This window comes from Rhinoderma darwinii, chromosome 1, assembly GCF_050947455.1.
Source record: "Rhinoderma darwinii isolate aRhiDar2 chromosome 1, aRhiDar2.hap1, whole genome shotgun sequence".
Classification (NCBI taxonomy): domain Eukaryota; kingdom Metazoa; phylum Chordata; class Amphibia; order Anura; family Rhinodermatidae; genus Rhinoderma; species Rhinoderma darwinii.
In genome coordinates, this window is record NC_134687.1 from 392445823 (window position 1) to 392466225 (window position 20403).

Sequence of the window (20403 nt, forward strand, 5' to 3'; positions counted from 1 at the left end):
TCCTGAAATCTTATTTTTCAGCTCCTTCACACAGGACTTTTTTTGCTTTTTAAAACGCATGTAAAAAAACGTTTTGAAGCATTTTTTACATACGTTTTTGGTGGCATTTCACTATAAACTATTAACTAACATCTCTATAGCGTTCTTGATATTAAAAAAAAAGTGCAAAAGAAAAGCATTGTATTCGCCGCATGAAACGCAAAATGCTGTGTATAAAATTGTCCTAGTTCAAATTAGTTTGGTCACAGGTGGCAATAAAGTTTTTTATTCTATTTATTCTATCTGCTGAAATTAAAACGGCAATAATCACTAAAACTTTTTTGCTTTCTAAATTACTACCAGTTCTGCTTTTCTTGTCAGTACTAAGTTGGTCATGTAAGTATTTTTTATTTTTTTTACTGGAATAAATATGTCGTTTTATTCAATGAAGTTTTGCAGGTTTAAAAAAGATGGATGACGTATTTAAGAGAGCAAAATGCTCTACAGGGAATGTCTTTTAACATTGTTTACTACAAATTGTGGCTTTTCTTTAAACAAGGTTTAATGTACCACAGAGAAGCATACGAAGCATCTTATATGAGGGTTCACTATATCAAAGCAGTTTTATGTAAGTGTTCCATCTCCCAGTTGGGTCCACAATACTTTCCAAAAACACTGACGCCACAGTTAAGTACATGAAGTTCTGTACTTAGTGCAATAAAACAGAAGCAGGACCTATAAAATTTTACACCTGCACTCTAGCTGTATTTTCTTTCCTAACATTACACTACTCATTATTTCCATTATTTCAATATTTTTCTTTGCTATTTTGCACATTTGGGATCTACACATTATGCAGACTGCCAAATTAGCAATATAATTCCTAAACTCTCTTCACCATTTGGTTTTCAAAATCTTCTCAAGCACTAAGGGAATCCTTGATTCCTCCATACAATGTTATCCTCTCTGGTATAAGCTAAATAATTATCAGAATTAATTCACTTTTATCGAATATCAAACCTCAGGCTGATGTCCTTGACGTGTTGTCATCTTTCAGTGATGCTTTAAAACACTCGTGTTCTCGCTCTGTCTAAGCAGCAAACATGTGGATCACAGCCAAATTGTCTAACCATGAGATTTTAAATGCTGATCCTGTCACTTAAGGCTAAGACTGCATGGTAGGATTGGTTCATGTTTGATCCGCACAATGCAGTATTTCAAGAAAAGAAACCCTTCAGGCTTCAATCTATTATTGTATATCCATACATTATACATGTACAAACATTGCTCAAGAATCATGACTTGTACTGCTGTTATACAACAAAAAGTGACAGAGAAAAATAAAAGAGCTGGGAAATGGGTGGGAAGACTGTCACAACTAAAAAGCCATAAAAAAATAACTATTAAAGATGTAAGCTGCAGAACTCAAATAAAGATGAACATTTATTGAACACAGAATGTCATAGTAATACAAAACATGTAGTAATTTCCACCATATTTTACTAAAATCATGCTTGATAGCAAAAATCAATAGCCTGTGCTCCACTGTAAAACTAATATAAAGGCTTTAGGAAGAATATATAAAAATGTGTCCTATTTAAGAATGAAAGGGTTTTTCCTATCAGGGACATTTATGGCATATCCACAGGATATGTCAAATAGATGCAGGTGCCACCTCTGGGACTCACACCTATCTCTAGAAGCCCCTTTTCTACATTTCTGTGATTTTCGACCATCTAAGAAGAAAACAGCATTGCTACGCTGTTTACGTAAGTTCTATAGAAGTGAATGCCAGTTACGGAAACAGTGTAGCTCGCACACTATGCGGTTTCTGTAACTGTCATTCACTTCTATGGGACTTACGGAGAGAGCATAGCAATGCTGTTTTCTTCTTATATGGTCGGAAATCACAAGCGTCAGCGGGAACACAGAAAGCTAGAACAGGGTTTAAGGGGCCCCATTCTAGAAATAGGTGCGGGTCCCAGAGGTGGGACCCGCATCTATCTGACATTTATGGCAAACCCTGTGGACATGTAAGAAATATCCCTGATGGGGAAAAGCCTTTAAGACCCATTTATGAAAGCTTGTTCCCGATTATTGGCCCCTGTAAACAGGGCAGCGATCAGCCGACAAACGAGCAAACGCTCATTCATTGGCTTATCACATCGATTGTTCAGCGTTTAAAATCGTTGATGTCAGCAGTACATCTCCCTATGTAAACAGGGGATGCGCTGCTGTCAATGATTCAAACTGATGGGGACTGAATGATCGTATTAAAAATCACTCATCCCCATACACCAAAGCATGTAAAAAGGCCTATTCCCAAACGACGATCTACTTATATTCTGCATTATGGGCAGAAATCTGCTGTGTAAACCAGCCTTTAAAAATGTAAAAGTTCTTATAAGGACTGTTTCTGATATCCTTCGCTTAAAGAGGCTCTGTCACCACATTATAAGTGCCCTATCTCCTACATAAGGAGATGGGCGCTATAATGTAGGTGACAGCAGTGCTTTTCTATTTTTATCACTTTATTAGCGATTTTAGATTTATGCTAATGAGTTGCTTAACCCCTTAAGGACGCAGCCTAGTTTGGGCCTTAAGGCTCAGAGCCCATTTTTCAAATCTGACATATTTCACTTTATGTGGTAATAACGTCGGAATGCTTAAACCTATCCAAGCGATTCTGAGATTGTTTTCTCGTGACACTTTGGGCTTCATGTTCGTGGTAAAATTTGGTCGATATATTCAGTCTTTATTTGTGAAAAATTGCAAAATTTAGAGAAAATTTACAAAAAATAGCATTTTTCAGAATTTAAATGCATCTGCTTGAAAAACAGACGGTTATACCACCCAAAATAGTTACTAGTTCACATTTCCCATATGTCTACTTTTGATTGGCATCGTTTTTTGAACATTCTTTTATTTTTCTTGGACGTTACAAGGCTTAGAACATAAACAGCAATTTCTCATATTCTTAAGAAAATTTCAAAAGCCTTTTTTTGAAGGTGCCAGTTCAGTTCTGAAGTGGATTTGAGGGGACTATGTGTTAGAAACCCCCATAAAACACCCCATTTTAAAAACTAGACCCCTCAAAGTATTCAAAACAGCATATAGAAAGTTTTTTAACCCTTCAGGCATTTCACAGGAATTAAAGCAAAGTGGAAATTAAATTTGCAAATTTCATTTTTTCTGCTGAATTTCAATTTTATTCAATTTTTTTTTAGTAACAGAGAAGGTTTTACCAGAGAAACACTACTAAATATGTATTGTCCAGATTCTGCAGTTTTTAGAAATGTCCCACATGTGGCCCTACTGCGCTCGTGGACTAAAACACAAGCCCTAGAAGCAAAGAAGCACCTAGTGCATTTTGAGGCCTCTTTTTTATTAGAATATATTTTAGGCAGCATGCCAGGTTTGAAGAGGCGTTGAGGTATCAAAACAATGGAAACCCACCAGAAGTGACCCCATTTTGGAAATTACACCCCTCAAGGAATTCATTTATGGTTTTTGTTATCATTTTGACCGCACAGTTTTTTCACAGCACCTATTTGAATTGGGCTGTGAAATGAAAAAAATGATATTTTTTCCAATAAAATGTCATTTTTGATCAAATTTTCTTATTTTCACAGGGAACAACATACCCCATTTTGTTGCCCAATTTGTCCTTAGTGCGGCAATACCCCATTTGTGGTGATAAACTGCCGTTTGGGCCCATGGGAGGGCTCAGAAGGAAAGGAGCGCTATGTGTTTGTTGGAGTCCAGATTTTGCTGGATTGGTTTTCGGGTGCCATGTCGCATTTGCAGAGCCCCAGAGGTATCAAAGCAATGGAAACCCACCAGAAGTGACCCCATTTTGGAAACTACACCCCTCAAGGAATTCATTTATGGTTTTTGTTATCATTTTGACCGCACAGGTTTTTCACAGCACCTATTTGAATTGGGCTGTGAAATGAAAAAAATTATATTTTTTCCAATAAGATGTCATTTTTGATCAAAATTTCTTATTTTCACAGGGAACAACATACCCCATTTTGTTGCCCAATTTGTCCTTAGTGCGGCAATACCCCATTTGTGGTGATAAACTGCCGTTTGGGCCCATGGGAGGGCTCAGACGGAAAGGAGCGCTATGTGTTTGTTGGAGTCCAGATTTTGCTGGATTGGTTTTCGGGTGCCATGTTGCATTTGCAGAGCCCCAGAGGTATCAAAGCAATGGAAACCCACCAGAAGTGACCCCATTTTGGAAACTACACCCCTCAAGGAATTCATTTATGGTTTTTGTTATCATTTTGACCGCACAGTTTTTTCACAGCACCTATTTGAATTGGGCTGTGAAATGAAAAAAATGATATTTTTTCCAATAAGATGTAATTTTTGATCAAAATTTCTTATTTTCACAAGGAACAACATACCCCATTTTGTTGCCCAATTTGTCCTTAGTGCGGCAATACCCCATTTGTGGTGATAAACTGCCCTTTGGGCCCATGGGAGGGCTCAGAAGGAAAGGACCACCATTTGGCCTACTGGAGCTTTTCTGGTGCTAAGTCATGTGTGCAGAAGCCCCTGAGGTACCAGTACAGTTGAAACCCCCGAGAAGTGACCCCATTTTAAAAACTACACCCCTTAAGACATTCATCTAGAGGTGTAGTGAGCATTTTGACCCCACAGGTACTGTGTAAAAGATAATGCGCAGCAGATGGTGCAGTGTGAGATTTGCAATTTTATATATGTATATGCCATTTCAGTGTCCAATATAGTGTGCCCAGCATGCGCCACCGGAGATATACACCCCTTAAATTGTAATGTGGGTTCTCCTGGGTACGACAATACCCTACATGTGGCTGTTATCAGCTGCCTGGGCATACGGCAGGGCTCAGAAGGGAAAGATGAGGGGGGTAAGCTGTGCGGAGTGCATCAGGGTAAATTGAAAATCAAGGGATGTATGATACATTTTAAAACAATCTTTTATACAGAGCCCTGGTTTTTCGGGACACGTGTCACATTGGTATATTGTGTTCTTCCTTATCCCCCTCTTATAGCAGACTCTGCACCTCTTTTGACTCTTTCCCTTTCCACCGGTTTGGGGACCTTCTCCTGGAAAGTGTTGCCCTGGTACGATGCGCCCCCCCTTCCTGGTCCCTAAAGATTAGATCTTGAAATTCCAGGAAAGTTCCCCTCTGGCCTGCACATCGACGTAGCACATACGCATTGTACAAAGCCATCTGTATGATGTGCCCGGCCAGCTTCTTATACCTCACCGCATGGCGCTGTAGGGCTTCAGGACTTGATTTGACAAGTCCATCCCTCCCATGTACCTATTGTAGTCCAGGATGCAGTCTGGTTTGGGGGTGGCCTTTCCTTCATATATCCTAAATCTGTAGGTATACCCTGATGCACTCTCGCAGCTTATACATCTTCACGCCATACCTTGCCCTCTTACCTGGCAGGTACTGGCGGAATTGAACCCTCCCTTTAAAATGTACCAGGGACTCATCAATAGAAAAACACTTCTCGGGGGTGTATGCTTGGGAAAACCGGGCACTGGAACGGTCTAATAGGGGTCTCCGTTTATACAAACGGTCAAAACTGGGGTCATCTCGGAGTGGGCACGGCTCATTATCAGTATAATGTAAGAAGCGAAGTATTGCCTCATTTATTTATTTTTTTAGGTTCCAGTTAATTTCTGAAGTTGCTTTGAGGGGCCCATATATTAGAAACCCCTATCAAACACCCCATTTTAGAAACTAGACCCCTCAAAGTATTCACAACAGCATTTAGAAAGTTTATGAACCCTTTAGGTGTTTCACAGAAATTTAGAGCAAAGTAGAGTTGACATTTACTCTTTTTATACCATTTTTTTTATAACACAAAAGGATTTATCAGAGAAACGCAACTCAATACTTATTGCCCAGATTCTGCAGTTTAGAGAAATATCCCACATGTGGCCCTCGGGCGGTAATGGACTGAAGCACCGGCCTCCGAAGCAAAGGAGCACCTAGCGGATTTTGAGCCCTCTTTTTTATTAGGCACCATGTCCGGTTTGAAGAGGTCTTGTGGTGCCAAAACATTGGAAACCCCCCAAAAGTGACCCCAATTTGGAAACTAGACCCCTTGAGGAATCCATTGTAGTTTTCATGGGGTGCATGCGGCTTTTTGATCAGTTTTTATTCCATTTTTAGGTGGCGTGGTGACTAATAAACAGCAATTCTACTATTGTTTTTGTATACTTTTTTTTTTACAGCGTTCACCGTGCGCTATAAATGATATATTAACTTTATTCTGCGGGGCGATACGATCACGGCGATACCAGATGTTTATAGTTTTTTTTTATGTCTTATGGCGTTTGCACAATAAAATACGTTTTGTAAACAATCATTCACTTTTTGTGTTACCTTATTCTAAGAGCCATAACGTTTTTATTTTTCAATCAATAAAGCCGTGCGAGGACTTATTTTTTGCGTAACGAACTGTATTTTCCATCAGTACCATTTTTAGGTACATGCGACTTTTTGATCTCTTTTTATTCCATTTTTTGGGAGGTGAAGTGACCAAACAATTGTGATTGTGGTACGGTTTATTAATATTTTTTTTTACGGCGTTCACCGTGCGGGATAAATAACAAAATAATTTTGTAGTTCAGGCCGTTACGGACGCGGCGATACCAATTATGTATAGTTTATTTGTTTGTTTATATATTTTTATTAATAATAAAGGCCTGATAAGGGAAAAAGTGGGACTTTTACTTTTATTACTTTTAAAACTTTTATTTTCTTATTTTTACACATCTTTTTTTAACTTTTTTTTTACTTTATTACTTTGTCCCACTAGGGGACATGAGGGCAGGAGGCCCTGATCGCTATTCTAATACACTGCACTACATGCGTAGTGCAGTGTATTAGAACTGTCAGCTACTCACTGACAGCAAGCATAGTGGGTCCTGACGTTGTCAGGACCCACTAGGCTTCCGTCTATGGCATAGCCGGACGCCATTGTTTGGTGTCCGGTTGCCATAGTCACCATCGCCGGCCGCTATCGCGTAGCAGGCCGGCGATGGCAGCTTAACCCCTAAAAAGCCGCGATCTCTATAGAACGCGGCTTTTAAGGGGTTAATCAGCGGGGACACAGCGATCGGTCCCCGCTGTAGGAGCTGTGACAGCTGCTGAACAAGACAGCAGCGTCACAGCTCCTGTATGTGTCGGGAGGACGGCCGAAACGGCCGTTACTCCCGAGACGTACTATTACGGCATGGAGCGCGAACGATACAGCTGCCATGACGTAATAGTACGTCAAGGAGCGGGAAGGGGTTAAAGGGAACCTGTCATCAACATCTTACCTGTTAAACTCACCTGACCCCTCAATGGCCGCAGCTGTCCAGAGTGCGTTCCTGTTCTCTTCTTTCCTGAAGTCCTCCTCTGTCAGTAAATATAGTCGTTTAAACTTTTCCCGCCTTTTATGGTAATTATTTTCCCCCTGGGATGCAGCTTCTTAACCACGCCCACTGCCACCACCTGTCCGGCCCTGACTGGCTAAGGAGCTATCAATCAAAAAGAAGGAGGTGGAGTCCACTCTGAGATGCTGGAGGAATGAAAATCTGACTCTTTTCAGATGAAGATTTGACTCTTTTCTGCTCATTTGCATACGGAGTGGGACCACTGAAAAACTGAATACTAAAGTTACAGAGCTTACTTAGAAAATATTTATAGCTTAGATGACAATGATTTTTCACCCACTTTCACCAGGTATTGCTGGCTTTATAGCTAAAATGCTGGTGACGGGATCCCTTTAATGCCCAAGTGGGCGTATTTTTACTTTAGATCAAGTGGGCGTTGTACAGGGGAGTCTATGACGCTGACCAATCAGCATCATGCACTCCTCTCCATTCATTTACTCAGCGCATGGTGGCAATGCTTGTGTACATCACTGTGGAATGTTTCAGGGCTAGCATTTTTTGTATTAAATTAATGCATTTTAATTGTTTAAGCAACTTTCAAAATCACTATTATCAAAAACATATTTTTATTTATTAAGATACAGCTTCTATATATCCTGTATACATAAAAGCTGTTCCGTTCTTTCTCAGCTGATTCCATCAGTCCAGCTATGCTGAGAGCTCGGATGAGAGCGGGTCCTGCGTGTTTCTGACGGAATTGGCTGAGACAGAACAATACATCTTCTATGTAAGCAGGATAAAAACCGTATCTTAAAAAGTAAAAAATAATAATAATAAAGTGATTTTTTTAAGTTGCTTAACCCCTAGGCACACCACGACACAACTGTACATCCTGGCAACCAGTGTCTTAGCACACGAGGACGTACAGTTACTGCGCGGTTCCCGGTGCACACTGTTGGCGACAGCTGACACTCCACTATTGCCGTTCAGCAGCTTATTGCCCCTTAAATGCGGCGATCTATTGCAATGAAATTGTGAGGTTTGCTGATGGTTAGCACGGTGACGAGAGGCCAAACAATGGCCTCCGTGTCTGCCACATACGGAAGCCTATCAGGACCAGCCTCCTGATAGGCTTCCTGTCAGAGTGGCATGAAGTCACTGTGTCGTTCCCAATGCGCACTGTCGGTGACAGTATGCATCGGGAATCGTGAGGTCAGCTGTCCATGACAGCTGACATTCCACTGTTGCAGATCAGCGGCTCATCGCTGCTGACTTTGGCAATTACCCCTTAAATGTGGCGATCTTTTGAGATCGCCGCATTTAGGGGGTTTGTAGCACATCGGTAGCCCCCATGCAATTGTTGGGGTTGCCGATGGTTGTGATGGCATCCAGAGGCCAGACAACGGCCTCCGGGTCTGCCATGTATGGAAGCCTATGAAGACTAGCCTCTGGCTGGTGCTCATAGGCTTACTGTCAGAGTGTCTGTGATGTCATACTGACAGTTGGAATACATTACACTACCTAGGTAGTGTAATGTATTCTAGCAGTAATCAGTGCTGCAGGTAAAAAAAGAAAGTGTAAAAGGTAAAAAAAAGTTAATAAAAATGTTTTACAAAAGTTTAAAAATAAGTGTTTTTTCCCCCTATAATAATTCTTTTATTATAGGAAAAAAATGAAACGTTAGATAACAGTACACATATTTGGTATCACCGCGTTCGTAACGACCCAAACTATGAAACTATAATGTTATTTTTCCCGCTCAGTGAACACCGCAAACAAAAAATTTTACGAAAAACAATGCCAGAATCACCCCTCCCAAAATATAGAATAAAAAGTGATCAAAAAGTCGCATGTACCCCAAATAATACCAATAAAAATTACAACCCGTCCCGCTAAAAACAAGCCCTTACAGCGCTTTTTTGACTGAGAAATAAAAAAGTTATGGCTCTCAGATTATGGTGACACAAAAAATAAATTATTTTATGAACAAGTGATTTTATTGTGCAAACGCTCCAAAAAATCAAAAAAACTATATACATATGGTATCGCCGTAATCGTACCGACCCGCAGAATAAACTAAAACTCATTTATAGCGCATGATGAACGCCGTAAGAAATAAAGACTTTAAAACGCCCAAATCACTGTTTTTTGGTCAATTTAGCTCTAAATAAAATTCATATCATAAAGTTGTATGTACCAAAAAATGGTACGAATAAAAACTACAGCTCGTCCCGCCAAAAATAAGCCCTCACACCGCTCAATCGACCAAAAAATTAAAAAGTTATCTGTCTCAGAATGTGTTGATACAAAACAATTCTTAATTTTTTTTTAATAGATTTTCTTTGTAAAACTAGTAAAATATATAAAAAAAAACTATATACATTTGGTATCACCGTAATCGTATTGAGACACAAAATAAAGTTAAGTTGTATTTTTTACCGCATGGTGAAAGCGGTAAAACCGAAACCCAAAAAACAATGGAGGAATCGCAGTTTTTTCCCATTTCACCACGCACAAGAATATTATTTTCCGTTTCCCAGTACATTATATGGTACTTTAAATGGTGTCAATAGAAACTACAACTCTTCCTGCAAAAAATAAGCCCTCACACCGCTCTATTGACGGAAAAATAAAAAGGTATGGCGTTTGAAAGGCGGGGAGTGAAAAACGAAAATGGAAAAGCAAAAAAGGATCAGTCCTGAAAAGGTTAATTAATTTCTAATAAAAAAAACAATTATTATCACATGTGGGGTATTGTCGTACTCGGGAGAGATTGCTTTACAAATGTTGGGGTGCTTTTTCTTCTTTATCCCTTGTGAGAATAAAAAAATTCAACATTTTAGTGGACAAAAATGTTGAAATTCATTTTCACTGCCTAATTCCGCTAAATTCTGCAAAAAACCTGTGTGGTCGAAATGCTAACTATAACCCTAGAAAAAGTCCTTTAGGAGTGTATTTTCCAAAATGGGGTAACTTTTGGGGTGTTTCCACTGTTTTGGCACCACAAGACCTCTTCAAACCTGACATGGTGCCTAAAATTTAATCTAAAAAAAAAAGACACCCCAAAAGCCTCTAGGTGCTCCTTTGCTTCTGAGGCCTGTGTTTCAGCCCATTAGGACACAAGGGCCACATGTGGGATATTTCTAAAAACTCCAGAACCTGGGCAATAAATATTGATTGTGCTTCTCTGGTAAAACCTTCTGTGTTACAGAAAGAAATGTATTACAAATTAATTTTGGCAAAAAAAAATGAAATGTGTCAATTTCCCCTCTACTTTTGCTTTATTTCCTGTGAAATGCCTAAAGGGTTAAGAAACTTTCTGAATGCTGTTTTGAATAATTTGAGGGGTGCAAGTTTTAAAATGGGGTGATTTATTGGGAGATTCTAATATATAACGTCCTCAAAAACATTTCAGAACTAAACTTGTACCTGTAGAAATAGCCTTTTGAAATTTTCTTGAAAATATGAGAAATTGCTGCTAAATTTCTAAACCTTGTAACTTCCTAGAAAAATAAAGGGACGTTCAAAAAATGATGCAAACATAAAGTAGACATATGGGAAATGTTAACTAGTGACTATTTTGTATGGTATTACGATCTGTTTTACAAGCAGATGCATTTACATTTAGAAAAATGCACATTTTTGCAAATTTTCTCTAAATTTTGGTGTTTTTCACTAATACGTTTTTAATTTATCGACCAGATTTTTCCACTAAGTACAATATGTCACGAGAAAACAATCTCAGAATCGCATTCCCAAGTTATTACCACATGAAGTGACACATGTCAGATTTGAAAAAATCGGCTGTGCCACGAGGCAAAAACTGGCTGCGTCCTGAACGGGTTAAAAAAAAATAATATTCATTTAATAAAAAAAATGGCTTACAAAGGTGTACGTAGCTGGCTAATATGCTTATAATACAGTGCTTGAAAAAACTTGTTATAACTGTTCTTTTTACTTTGCATTCCTTTGTAAACAAAACCTTTTTCGGTAAAGAAATGTGGCATATCTTCTACTATCCTCTCTTTAACCAACACATTAACATTCCAAATTTATCGAAGGTCCTGTTCACACAGAGTTTTTTTGGCACTGATTTTGACGCAGAAACTATGTCGGAATCAGCGCCAAAAATCTACCGAAATCACCCCCCATTGTTTTCAATGGGAGGCAGAGGCTTTCATTTTCCCATACGGCTTCTAGCTGCTCGCAGAAAAGAAAAGTGGCATGCCCTTTCTTGCCGTTGTTCCGTCTCTGACCTCCCACTGAAATCAATGGTTGGCAGCAAAAACCTGCGGCGCTGGTTTCCGAGCGTTTTTCGTGGTGGATTTTTGCCCGTGGTACTTACATTAACTGCACTGGGTGCGAGCAAAAAACGCAGTGAAAACCGTGGCAAAAACGTGCAGGCAGGTCAAAATCTTTTTTGCCTGCAAAAAACTCAGTGTGAACAGTTTCACGAATTTATTTCTAAAAATGTTTCTTTAAATGGGTTTTCTGATTATTAAGTTGTGGCATATGACTAGGATATGAGTGGGGGTTTGACCACTGATCCCTAGATTAAAGTGGCCACAGTACTAATAAAGCATAAGGCCTTATTCACACGAACGTATAATACGAATACGTAAATAAGAAAATCACGCAGCCGCGCACCATATGCTGATGCCACACGGACATTTTGCGTGCGCAAAACGCAGCGTTTTTTTTCGCATGCAAAACGGAGATGTCTGTGTGAATAAGGCCTAACAGCTGTATTTCCCCCTACATAGTGCACTTTCAACCTGACTCTGTGTGGGTACAGTATGGCAATCTACTCATATGGAACAGTATTCTAGTTCTCTGCACCAGTGGCGTAACTACCACAGTAGCAGCCGTAGTGGCTGCTACGGGGCCCGCGGCATGAGGGGGCCCGTGTTGCTCTGCCAGGCATATTAGATTATGTGCCAGGCTTGGCGGCACGGGCCCCCTCATGCCTAGTAGCCTCACTAACACTAGGCATCCGGGGGGAGGCCCGGATGCCCGATGCTAGCCACTGCACTGCCACATTTGAATACGACGGCGATGCTGGGACCTGGATCAGGTGGTAGGAGCGCTCAGACCGGAAGAGGATAGGGGCAGAGCTAAAGGGAACGGACGCAAGACTTCGGGTGCAGGACAGTCAGGACGGCTGGAGTACTGTCTCAAAGGACGGGTGGAGGACAGTCACAGGACGGGCAGAGGATGTGCAGAGGACAGGTAGATTAAGTTAAAAAGTTCAAGGGAGAAGTTTTTAGGCAGAAAAATCTGCCTCAAAATTCCTTCAGGAATTTTGAGGCAGATTTTGACCTGCCGGCAGAACACTTGCCGCTTTTTTCGAGGTGTTTTTTTGTGGCGTTTTTCGGCCATTGGGCTGTAGGCAGAAAAACGCATTTTATAGTCAGAGACAGAAACGCCGGAAGAAAGGGCATTACGCTTCTTTTTCCCGCAAGTGGTTTTTTACAGCTCGCAGGAAAAAAAACGCCCGAAAGCGCCTCCCGTTGATTTCAATGGGAGGCGCTTTTGGCTGTTTTTTGTCGCGGTTTCCGACATGGTTTCTGCGTCAAAAAACGTGCCAAAAAGCTCAGTGTGAACGTCCCCTAACATCTATACTGAAGCCTTAAGTCCGTGTTCACACAGAGTTTTTTGCAGGCAGAAAAATCTGCCTCAAAATTCTGTTTGGGATTTTGAGGCAGATTTTCACCTGCCGTTTGCCGTGTTTTTTGCTGCGTTTTTCGTCCGCGGCCATTGAGCGCCGCAGGCAAATTTCTCTGCCTCCTATTGTCAATGGGAGGTCAGAGACGTAAACGACGGAAAGATAGGGGCAAGTCTCTTCTTCCCGTGAGCGTTTTTTACCGCTCGCTGGAAAAAAACGCCTCCGCCTTCTATTGAAAGCAATGGGAGGCGTTTTTGTCCGTTTTTTGACACGTTTTCTGACATGGTTTCCGCGTCAAAAAGCGTGCCATAAAACTAGTGTGAACTCCCCCTAACACATATACTAAAGCCTGTCTGGCCCTGCCCTCTGCCATGTTATATAACTTTAAACTTCACACATATTACATTAAAGGGGTCCTCTGGGCATCCTTAGGATAGACCATCAATATCAGATCAGTGGGGGTCCGTGATTGATGGGACTATAGCGTTTGCCACCGTGGACTTTTCCCAGTTAACAAGCACAACACCATACACACACACACGGGGCGACTGTGCCTGGGATTGCATTCAAGTGAACGGGACTGAGCTGCAATCCCAGTCACAACTGCTACCAATGTGTACGGCGTTGTGCCTTGTAAACACTGAAGAGTCCAAGGCGCCAAATACTTCGGCCCCTTCAAAAATGCTGATCGGCGGGTGTGACGGGAGTTGGACCCTCACAGGTCTAATATTGATAACCTATCCTAAAGATAGACCATCAATAAGAAATGTCCAGAGGACCCCTTTAACACCCTAACGACATGCCACGTACATGTACGTATAGCAGCCATCATGGGGAAGTATGGAACGGGCTGAGCGCCACCCATACTCAGCAGGTGTCGGCTGTATAATACAGCCCAGTATCGTAGCTATAGGAGTCGCAGTGGTCGCAATTGCGACCTTGCCCCAAAGCCAGGGGGCCCGTGGCCCAACGCGCCATGTCTATTATAAATTACTATAGTAATCGGGGTCTATGTAATAAACACAGGCCCCTATTAGTATAGTTACAATATACTTACCCTCCTCGTTCCCAAGCGCAGCTTAGGTCCTGACGTCTTTTTCGCATCTTGACATCGTTGCGCGCTGTGCATCGCACACAATGTCCCGTCGCTGGATGGCGTCCGGACCTTTGCTGCGCCCAGAGCCGAAGAGAAGGGTAAGTAAAACATTACTGTCTGCTGGGGCCCTGTATCTAAGCCTACCACATGGTTTACTAATCGTTTTTTTTTGTGTTTGTGATTTTTTACAGATTCGGTTGTTGGACTACGTCGGATTCGATGACTACTTCGATAATGACTTTTTTTTATTCTAAATAAAATGGTTAACGAGGGTTGCGTGTTTTTTGTTTTTTTTATTTCAATAAAATATTTTTTCTATGTCTGTATTTTTTTTAAAAACTTTATTTCTACCTCTTTAGTAATAGCTTCTGGCTAATTGACAGCATCCATAACTAAGGGGGGGCTTAGTGTTAGCTGATGCAGAGGCTAAAACGAACCCCCATTATTACCCCGATACCCACCGCCACCAGGGTTGCAGGGAAGAGCTGTGTATGATCCAGTGCCTGACTATCTGTGTCACGAAGGGTCTGTGGACCCACTGGGCCGTGGCGGTAAGGCAGCTGGTCAACAGGGAGCAGGTGATAGTCTATAGTTCTTATAGGTACCTGTGGCAGCTCAGACAGCGGCAGGGCAGGCTCGGCTTGGACTAAGTAGCAGGCGGACATCAGGAGATGTGAAGAAGGTCAGACGTGGATGGAGCATGACACGACTTTGGCACGGCTCCGTGCTAAACCAGGAAGGTATTGATTGCTAGGAACAGGAACTGGAAACAAGTATAGGGACAGGGACTGGAACAGGAAACAGCTAGGAGGCCATCACATAGAAAAACTTAGGGGACATAACAACGCTCAGGCATAGAACTAGGGGGCTGGACCCCTCTTATAGTCCAGGGTACTCACGGGTCAAGGTTCGTCTATGAGGTCCGGAGCGCGCGCTGCCCCTTTAAGAGCGTGGACGAGCGTGCGCGCGCACCTTCCGGGATCCGGCAGAGGTGAGTGGATGCGAGCGCTGGCGTCTCATGAGGCTGGGGCCGGCGCTTGCCGACTCGTGGCTGCGGCTGTCAGGGGGAGGTTGGAGCTGACAGCCCGGATATTACAATCTGTAGTGGTGGTCGGGCACTGGGGCGGCCGCTGGCTGGTATTATTAGGCTGGGAAAGCCCAAAAACAGTGGCCCTTCCCACCCTGGCAATGCTAGCCTGCTGCTGTGTTGTATCTGGCTGGGTATGAAAAATGGGGGGTCCCCACGTCATTTTTATTTTTTTAAATGGAAAAAAAAACAATGTGGTGTCCCCCACTCATTTTTCATAACCAGCCAGATACAACGCAGAAGCAGCAGCAGACTAGCATTACCAGGGTGGGAAGGCCCAGTCTTTCCCAGTTACGCCCCTGCTCTGCACATTTTGTGGTCCGTAAAGTCATTGTACAGAGTAAATGTCAAAGGGTTGTGGCTCCATTCTATGGATCAGGGGGTGTCACCAGAGCCAATCTTATGTACAGTACTTAAAGAATCTTCACTTCTGCCAGCTAAAATATTTTGATTTATTAGGAAATTGTATTTTAACCAGTTCTCTAATATGATATTACTGTGGAAATGCTTGTTTTGCAAGGGGGAAGAGTCTGAATATCCCTATACATTAGTGGTGTGTGAGTGGTTTGTTTCCTATATACAGCATCTGTATTATAATACTCTTTGCGTAAATGGGGCATTTCTGACATTAATATTGTATTCCTATATATTGTATTCCTATATATATTTTAAGGCAAAGATTCACTTTAATCATTCTATACCTGAATATTTACTAAACGTATTAAAACATAGTGTGATAAAATTGATATCTAGATGGGGGGAACATAGTAGAGTGCATGCAATAAGCAGTTCATCCAGACTTTTTCTTAGGCCTTATTCACGAGACCGTGTTCAGTCTGTGATATACGGACCGCATGTCGGCTGCATTTCCCGGACCGCACACAGTTCAGGGAGCCAGGCTCCTAGCATCATAGTTATGTATGACGCTAGGTGTCCCTGCCTCCCCACGGGACGAGACAGTTTTCCCGCGGGGATGCAGGGACACCTAGCGTCATACATAACTATGATGCTAGGAGCCTGGCTCCCTGAACTGTGTGCAGTCCGGGAAATGCGGTCCGTATATCGTGTGAATAAGGCCTTATTTTAGGGGTAAATATTTTCACAATATGAAGTATTTTCTATTTATTGGAGTAGTATCAATATATACAATAAGAGCAGATCTGACGCTGACCAATCAGTGACCAATCAGCATCATACACTTCTCTCCATTCATTTACACTACACTAGCGATATAGTTATATCGCTATGTGCAGCCACATACACACACACACTAACATTACTGCAGTGTCCTGATAATGAATATACATTACCTCCAGCCAGGACGTGATGTGTATTCATTCTCCTGACCTCTTCTGTAGTGTCTCTGTGATTTACAGCATTGCAGGCGTAGTCTCGCGAGATTACGTTGTAAACTGTCATTCACAGCGAGATCTCGCTGTGCTGTGCTGTAAATCACAGAGACGCTACAGAAGTGGTCAGGATTCTGAATACATATCCCATCCTGGCTGGAGGTAATGTATATTCATTATCTGGACACTGCAGTAACGTTAATGTGTGTTTTTGGCTGCAGATAGCGATATAGCTATATCGCTATCTGCAGTGTAAATGAATGGAGAGAAGTATATGATGCTGATTGGTCACTGATTGTTCAGCGTCATACACTTCTCTCCACAACGCCCACTTGGTCATATAGTAAAACACGCCCAGTTGTCCATTGAGAAACTCATTAGCATAAAGCTAATATAGGTCATAACCGTCAAAAATGATCATTTTTCTAAATAAAAAACACTGCTGTAATCTACATTACAGCGCCGATCATATCATATACAATATGGGTCACTTATAATGTGGTGACAGAGCCTCTTTAAAGTACAATGTGTCACGATAAAGCATTCCAAAGTTATTACCACATAAAGTGACACGTCAGATTTGAAAAATAATGCTCTGTCAGGAAGGTCAAAAGTGGCTGCAGCCATAGGGGTACTTATTTTTTAGTGGGACATGTTGCAGTTTGCCCCGGCATCATTTATTGTACCATATAATGTACTGGGAGACGGAGAAACAATTATTTGAAAAAACAGTGATTCCTTGATTTTTTGGGGGTTTAGTATTAACAGCGTTCACTGTGCGATAAAAACGACATGTAACCTTATTCTGCGGCTCAATATAATTATGGGGAAATCAAATTTATAGAATTTTTTGGATGTTTCACAACTTTTACAAAGAAAAATACATTTTAGAAAAAACATTTGTTTTGTGTTGCCATATTCTGAGACCTATGACTCTTTTATTTAAAAGCTTTGTTAGGGCTTGCTTTTTTGTGGGCCGAGCTGTAGTTTTTATTGGTTTTTATTTTAGGATACATGTGACTTTTTTTAACACCTTTCATTCAATTTTTTTGTGAAAGGCGAAGTGAACAAAAAAACTAGAAAATCTTGCATTTTTATTATATTTATATATATATATATATATATATATATATATACATATCATTTTTTATTATTATTTTTTTACAGCATTCACCATGCAAGTTAAATAATGCTATGTTGTAGTAGTTCAGAGCTTTATCGAACGGCCATACCAATTATGTTTATGACATTTTTTTTACATTACTTTTGGGGGAATTTTTTTTAATATTCTTCGTGTATAAGAAAACTCTTCATTTAACTTTTTTTTTATTAGTACCCCCCCCCCCCCATTGTGCAAGCGATTGTTGGATAGCTTCCACAATATACTGCAATTCCTTTGTATTGCAGTATATTGTGTTTTTTACCTGCTCCTATTTAGCCCCTGGGTTTAAAAGGAACACATAGAAGACAGACCTGGGGCCTTCTGTAGGTTCCAAGCTGCCATGACAACCATTGGTACCCTGCAATCGCCTGACGGTGGGGCCGCTGCCCTCTATCTAATGGCTGAGATGCTTCAGTCGCTATTGACCGTGGCATCTAAGTGGCTAAACATCTGGGATTGGATTTAACTCTGATCCCGGCCGTTGCAGTGAGGCGTCAGCTGTAACATACAGCCAACACGTGCTTAGTATGGAGCGAGCCAAGCCCATGAGCCCTCTCCATACTTCCTGTTTGCGGCTATGACATAACTGTACGTAAAATGTTGGGAAGGGGTTAATATGACACTATTTCTGTCCATGACAATTGTTTCTAATCACAATGAGGAACCACTGGGAATTGAACCAGGGTCTTTGCTCAGTGGCACTGGATGAGATTCTGAATTCTAAGCTTGACATCTTCAGCACTCTTTATGAAGAAATAATACTATAAATAGTGAAAGATCCTATTAACATCAGGGGAGGTGAATTCCTATGGTTTGTATAATGCAGGAAAATGACACCACAAGATAAAGCTGACAACACAAAATATAAAAAAAAACAAACATAATTAACAATAGCAACACATATAATCTGTCATGTCCCATCCTTTTGTGAAGAAGATCTCATCATGATGAACTTATAATAATTATTCTTGTCGTCGTTGTTCGTATTGTTTACTGCAGTATATTGTGATGTGCATGGCCGGCTTTACCTGTGTATATAATCTGATAATGTGTGAGTTGTAGAAACAGCAGGCGGTTTAGTTTGTCTTTTATCCCAAATCATTGCACACTTTGCTTAAGGTCTGGACTCTAGCTGTGAGGCCGGGTGCTGTTGCTCAAGGTGTATTCCTCTAGGGCTTTAGCAGCATGAAGAGAGTGTGAGCCTTGAAGAGCTTGCTGATAGTCTAAACATTGCCGCCCTGCACATACCATAAGTAATCCTGCAATGTTTTTTCTGTGAAGTAAAAACTTTGAATGTGTGAGCTCAATCATGCAAGCAAAGTATTTGAGGCTGATACTGAACAAATATTGCCGGGAAAGCCTCTACCTCCAGCCCACTGTAGTGTGCAGGCTCCTCCCCAGCAGACGGAGCACAAGCTGGAGGTGTTTCATTTTCTAACAGGACACGTTTGTCCACTCTTCTCACCATTCTTCCCTGCAGACAGGCAGCTGAGGGAGGGAGGGAGGCCGCATCTCCTACAGCAGCCTGTCAGCTAGGAGGGAAGATGTGACTGCTGCCACTCTAGACACAACATGAACCAGAGTCTTAGACACATTTTTCTGCTGCTGATTGGCTGCCTTCATGACAAAAAAGATTGCTCTTCTTTTCTTGTGTTTCCTTATGTAGCCCTTGCTTGAGGAAAGCCAGAGATGGACAGGAAGTGGACTAGTGCTGCGGGTCAAAGAAGAGGTGAGGATGTCTTTTCCCCTATACCCCTGTACCTGTTGCTGTACACTCCGCAGGGCAAGCACCTCTACTATAGTAATGAGACTTCCACACTTGTCCAAGTGCATCTGAAGCTCGCTGAGCGCACGGCGTGCATGGTGGAATTGTTAGTACTTTACCTTGACCATATTGTAACATGGAAAAAGAAGACGTGAGGGAGGACATTACTATTGTAATCATTGCTACAGTTGTTTACGGTTTATAACATGAGTCAAGGTGATGAAGCTGGTAATGAGGATGTTTAACGAGTACAGAAAGGAAATGTTAGGATACACATGGTGCCTGGGGTAGGGGAGCAACATCCTTTGTCTTCCAGAAGAATGCAGGTAATTTCCTCCCTGCCTCCAAGTCTTATTCCAACTCTGGGAAACGCAGTACGTTATTATTTTCTGACCATATAACCGAATTGCGTAGCTAATAAAAAAATCTCTTTGTAGCAGTACGGTATATTAACCCTTCAGGGTAAAGGGATATAGCAAAGTGATGTAGCAATACATGAATTATTGGCTTAGTTGGTCCAGTGTAGATTGCTGTACACTCCGTAGAATGAATGTTAATTCCTAGAACATGAGAAAAAGTTTTAAATCGGTACCTGTGTCTTTATGTTCCAGTGAGGACTTGGGAGGAATATTGCTTGCCTACAATTTAGAGAGCAGAAGCGCAGGGCTGGTGATCTCACATTCTGATCTCATATGTTGTGATTTCACCAGAAGAATGCTAAGATGTCTTCTTTATTCAGAGCAGCTTTTCCCAGAGATAAGGCTCCATTCTCTCACTTATCTAGTTTATGAAGTATGCATATTTTAGGAACGTAATTTCAGACTGACGAGGATAAGGGTTTGTTTTTTTTCCATCCAGTGAAGCAATGGAAAAATGTGTGTAGCGTCTGTTTATAGTTTCTTACGCACAT

The 20403-nt window shown here is 41.4% G+C and overlaps 1 protein-coding gene across 1 annotated transcript in view; it reads left to right on the top strand.

The window, feature by feature from the left end:
* AOPEP (aminopeptidase O (putative)) overlaps positions 1-20403 on the top strand; it is a 546765-nt gene that overhangs the window by 442046 nt on the left and 84316 nt on the right. The window contains exon 12 of the mRNA XM_075828817.1: positions 19395-19457. Within this exon, the coding sequence (XP_075684932.1) occupies positions 19395-19457 (63 nt within the window). The remainder of the gene's footprint in view (positions 1-19394; positions 19458-20403) is intronic.